This window comes from Pinus tabuliformis, chromosome 9, assembly GCF_031772625.1.
Source record: "Pinus tabuliformis cultivar Carrire ecotype Pingquan chromosome 9, CPIR1, whole genome shotgun sequence".
Lineage (NCBI taxonomy): Eukaryota > Viridiplantae > Streptophyta > Pinopsida > Pinales > Pinaceae > Pinus > Pinus tabuliformis.
In genome coordinates, this window is record NC_142307.1 from 1,420,532,516 (window position 1) to 1,420,537,943 (window position 5,428).

The 5,428-nt window shown below is 37.5% G+C and overlaps 1 protein-coding gene across 2 annotated transcripts; it reads left to right on the top strand.

Annotated features, from left to right (window-relative positions):
• The first annotated feature begins 1,885 nt into the window (after nucleotides 1-1,885).
• LOC149153865 (beta-fructofuranosidase, insoluble isoenzyme CWINV1-like) lies at nucleotides 1,886-4,616 on the top strand. 2 transcript variants are annotated; one of them, XM_089438820.1, is made up of 6 exons: nucleotides 1,886-2,237; nucleotides 2,471-3,336; nucleotides 3,420-3,587; nucleotides 3,693-3,937; nucleotides 4,031-4,121; nucleotides 4,210-4,616. In XM_089438820.1, the coding sequence occupies exons 1-6, from the start codon at nucleotides 2,099-2,101 to the stop codon at nucleotides 4,399-4,401; spliced, it is 1,701 nt and encodes a 566-aa protein (XP_089294946.1). In that variant the 5' UTR covers nucleotides 1,886-2,098; the 3' UTR covers nucleotides 4,402-4,616. The 2 variants fall into 2 exon arrangements, with proteins under 2 accessions (XP_089294946.1, XP_089294947.1); XM_089438821.1 differs by having other exon boundaries at nucleotides 4,031-4,115.
• The last annotated feature ends 812 nt before the right edge of the window (nucleotides 4,617-5,428 follow it).

Below are 5,428 nucleotides of genomic sequence, written 5' to 3' on the forward strand. Positions count from 1 at the left end.
CCAACCACTTAAAAGAGTTATTGATAGCATAGTGACCTGACTACTCATGTGTTGGTTCCCACAATATTTTTAAGAAAAACAACATTTTATTTATAATTGCACATAAATATTTATACATGTCCTTCAAGTGTTCAAATTTAATCTTGGCCCCATGGTCATCATTTCTAACTTAAATAATTACAAGTAAACATAAAATCATAAAGTCTTGTAAAATTAATTATAGCCAGGGTATTACATTATTCCTCCATCATATAAGCTTGGCTTCCCTTAGCAATGACTTGATGGGATCCCTTGCTCTATTATCTATCTTTTCTTGCACCATGGGAGGCCACTTGCACTAATGAGAATGGTCTTCCCCAAGCTCTTAGTTAGTTCATGACCTAACTTCATAAATTGTGACGTCATTGGAGACATGCATGGAGAAACAACAAGAAACATATTTCTTTGATACAGTTAATCTATATTATAGAGAATAAAAAGGCATAAATAAAAATGGAAACATACAAAGGGAAATCCAAATTCTATTAATGAATGTCATAGAAAAATACCATACAAAATACTAACAATACAAAGTAGGTAGAATGGTGGTAACTTATCTCTGAAAAGAAATGTGTCAACTGCACTCATTCATAAGAAAAAATTACAAAAAACCACGAATTTATTTCAACATAAAATACCATTCCCTATAATACAAAAGCCCTAAAATCTTAAATTCTAAAACTAAAAAATGAAATTGGGAAACAAATAAAGACAAAAAAAAAAAAAAAAAACAGCTATATGATACATTAACTTCACAAGAACACAAATTTTATTGTTTAAAATGTTCCTTGGACCATTACATAAAATTTTAATTCGTGCTTTCTTTCTTTGGTAAATGGTGTAATCTATCTCAATAAAAAAATTATAAAAGTATTTGATTAATATATATTATTATTTTTTATTATATTTATTTAAAATCAATGATTATATATAATCATATAAAAAACATAAACCTATTTATTAATAGATATTATTTATTATTATATTTATTTTAATAAAACATGTCTCTTACGTCTCCGTCATTGATAACCCGGAAGGAAAAGACAGGTCACAATGACTCCAAAAAATAGCTAGAATTTGGGTAAAAATTTTCAAAAAATTTTGTAGACGCAGTGTTTGAATCATGTTTTTGATGGTGGAAATAGATTCAGCACCATCAAAAACATTTAGGACACCTAAAATTTTGAAGTTTAACAACTATAATTTGGATTTACAAAAATCTTTGCCAGATTTTCTCTAAATATGACCAGAATTTCAATAACTTTCCAACCAGCTCCTCGGCTCATTAGAGTACGCGAATATTTTTCCTCGGGTCATTAGAGTACGCGAATATTTTCACCTCGTTATGGGATCTCACATGTCACCTGCAAAACATAAATTGCAAATTTATATTTCCAAGGCTTCCTGCAAAACTGTGTGCAAAAACGATAACCACGGTCCAATACCACTTATTAAGACGTTATGGGATCTCACATGTCACCTGCAAAACATAAATTGCAAATTTATATTTCCAAGGCTTCCTGCAAAACTGTGTGCAAAAACGATAACCACGGTCCAATACCACTTATTAAGAAAGTAATTGGGAACTTTTTTTCTGAACAGAGACGGCCTCTGAATGCAGACTGTAATTGTTTTGGGTTTCGAGACACAGCGAATTTCCCCACAATGCTCTAATTGCTTTTCGTCGGAACGAACGGATAAGGATTCTTTGCGACGAGTCGTCTGTGCTCTCCGTACGTTTCTCTCACGTGTGACTGTCCTCCTTACGGTACGCTCACGGGCGATCAACACGACGATACATATCCTAGCCCGCTCCTGCTTCCAATCCATTATTGTAAGATTTTTGCTTGAGCCAGTAAGCGGTTCATGGCAATGGGGAAGGGTTATTCACTGCTTTGCCCATTCTTTTTGGTTTTACTAATTCGTGTTTTACAAGCTTCTCATCATGAGTGGGATGAAGCTACTTTGTCAACTCTCAGAGTATCAAAATCCAGTTCCCCAGCGCCCCGAGAAGCTTATAGAACAGCGTATCATTTTCAGCCCGTTAAACATTGGATGAATGGTATATAATTTTTTTGTTTTGCATGTTTTTACTTTTTCCATTTGCAGAAATTTTAATCATGGACTTCCTGTCACTAATGTGTCTGATCGGGCGTGCCTGATGGGCGTTTCGGCAAATTATTCTCAAGATCCAAATGGTTAGTATTACAAACGAATTTCAATATGATGTTTAAAGGTCGTTTTCAGTGCTCCTCTAAAAGAAAATTGTGTTTTACCTGATCATCCTACTGTTTTACCTAGGATTTAATGGTAATCTGTGTCCTTTGCCTTGGGAAGCAAGTGTGGATTTGGATTAGACTCTGCTCTAGATGCCAGGAAAAGGATTTTATGTGACTTGCAGTCTAAGCTGTGTAATGATTTTGAATGGCAGCACCATTGTTCTACAAGGGCTACTATCATCTGTTCTACCAATATAATCCCAAGTCGGCTGTGTGGGGACTGATCGTGTGGGGGCATGCAGTTTCAACAGATCTCATAAATTGGAGACATATGACGGGTGCAGCTATATACCCTGATGAATGGTACGATGCCAATGGTGCCTGGTCTGGATCTGCCACTTTCCTACACAAAGGGGGCCCTCCTGTAATCTTATATACAGGATCCAACAATGCCTCGGAACAAGTTCAAGTCATGGCTGTTCCCAAGAACCCATCGGATCCTTTGCTACGGGAGTGGAAGAAGATCGCGCAGAATCCCATCATGGTGCCTATTGGCATCAACGTCAGTTCTTTCAGAGATCCAACAACGGCATGGTTGGGATCAGACCAAAGATGGCGAGTCCTGGTGGGCAGCAAAAGCGATGAGAATAAGGTGGGAATGGCATTGATGTTCAGAAGCAAAGATTTCGTTAAATGGGTGAAAGCCAAACATCCGCTGCACTCGGCCAGGCATACTGGAATGTGGGAGTGCCCGGACTTCTACCCTGTGTCCCTCTATGGCAGCCATGGCGTTGATACCTCGACCACGGGTCCTTCTGTGAAGCACGTTCTCAAGAACAGTTTGGACGATAACAAAGTGGACTACTATACAGTGGGCCATTACTCGCCCGAGTTGGACAGGTATGTCCCCGACGATGGATCTGTGGAGGGCCACAATGGTCTGAGGTATGACTACGGTAAATTTTATGCGTCCAAGACCTTTTTTGACGATAACAAGTCCCGTAGGATTCTGTGGGGTTGGATCAACGAATCTGACAGCGTGGTGGATGATCTCAACAAAGGATGGGCTTCCCTTCAGGTATCTATATTATCCTAATTCTTACATGCTCTGCTCTGTTTCTGCTTGGTGCATCATAATACCAGGTGATGTTTGATGTGCAGGCGATTCCTAGGGTTGTGCAGCTTGATCCTCTTACCAGGAGAAGCCTCGTTCAGTGGCCAGTGCCAGAGCTTGAATCTTTGCGCGAGCATAATATAAGGAAGGACCACGTGGTTTTGGAAAGAGAATCGGTAATGAAGGTGGAGGGATTCAACTCCGGAGCTGCGCAGGTAATAAAGATATAAGGAAAAATAGACATTATTAATTAAGATTATAAGAATGAGATGAATATAAGCATATTATAAGCATGCGTGATTCGTTGCATTGCATTGCAGGTGGACGTGGAGGTAGAGTTTGAGTTGGAAAGCGATTATGAAACGGAGGAGGAGTTGGAGGCAATGACAGCAACAGCTCAAAGCTTGTGCAGTCGCGGGGGGAACAACAATACGAGGGGATTCGGGTTGATGGTGTTGGCATCTGATGATCTCAAAGAGAGGAGTGCTGTCTTCTTCAAGATTTTCAAGGGCAGAGTTAATGGCAATGTCCACAGAAAGGTGGCCTTGTGCGTGGATCAGAGCAGGTAGAGCTATACTTAATACTAATTTACAAATATCAATCCAGAAATTTCACTTAATTGTAATTGTAATTTCAATGAAGAAATGTGTGACATCAGGTCCACACTGCAAGTGAATGTGGATAAGACGAGCTATGGAGGATTTGTGAGCGTGAAGCCTGACCAACGGTCGCTGTCGCTCAGAGTATTGGTAGCAAATATTCAATCAAAGTTAATGTTCACATTAATGGAATTGGAGTTGAGGGATTGAAGGTTGATTACTATTGATGTGTGCGCAGGTTGATCACTCAATCGTGGAGAGTTTTGCAGAAGGAGGGAGAACATGCATAACGTCGAGGAGTTATCCGACGGTAGCGGTTAATGAGAATGCTCGTCTCTTCGTATTTAATTATAACAAATTGCCCCTCGTCCTTCGTCGCCTCTCTGCATGGCATATGAACAGTACCATCCAAATATACGAATCTAACTGAGTCTGAACAGTACCATCCAAATATACGAATCTAACTGAGTCTGCACCATGATGTGAGTCTGAGTCTGAATTATGAACACTTTTTCTCCTTATTGAAATGGAAGACTGTCGGGACTCGGAGAAGTTCCGTGCTAAAATTCACCCAACTGGAATATGACTATGTGGGTCACAATTTTCTTATGAATGACAACCACTACAAGTTTTTGGCTTCCTATCATATTTAAAAGGTGTATCTTTGTAACAGGATTTTCAATCACTAAACCAATTCAACTTTGTAGCATTATTTAATGTTTCTCATAGAAAACCAAATTATGCCTCCATGCCATTCAAAAAGCTCATTGAATAAGGCTTAAGGCTTGTTGGTGAAATTGCAAATCATATACCTAGTTGTTTTTTTGTTGTTTTTGGTGCTATTTTTTAAAAGTATATGGCTTTTTCAGTCTAATTCTTTAAATCCAATAAAAATTTATTGAAATCACAAATTCAATCAAAAACCTAATTTAAATAACACAAATTAAAAATTCACCTCAATTTTTTTTACCAAATTAAAATACAAAAAAATCCAAAAAATAACACTAAAAACAACTCCATAATAATATAATATACCGTACAAAAAGCTCATTGAACGAAGGTTGTTCACCAAATTGCAAATTTATTTATTAACAATGGTTTCACAATTAATATTTAAAAGGTTCAAAGACCATAATATACCGTACAAAAAGCTCATTGGACGAAGGTTGTTCACCAAATTGCAAATTTATTTATTAACAATGGTTTCACAATTAATGTTTAAAAGGTTCAAAGACACTTAATAAAAGGGCAATTACAATTTTTCGCTTCGCATGTTGCTAAAACCATATGGATTTCAAAGACAACAGCGGTAATAGTGCTAAGACTTAACTGCAGCAATTAATACCCAGGCGTTGTATATGTTTACCAGGTTGTATTCAACTGTGAGAATATACAGTACTGGTACATTAATGGAAATATCCAATTTTTTTGCGCTAATTAATCGAAATATATTTACT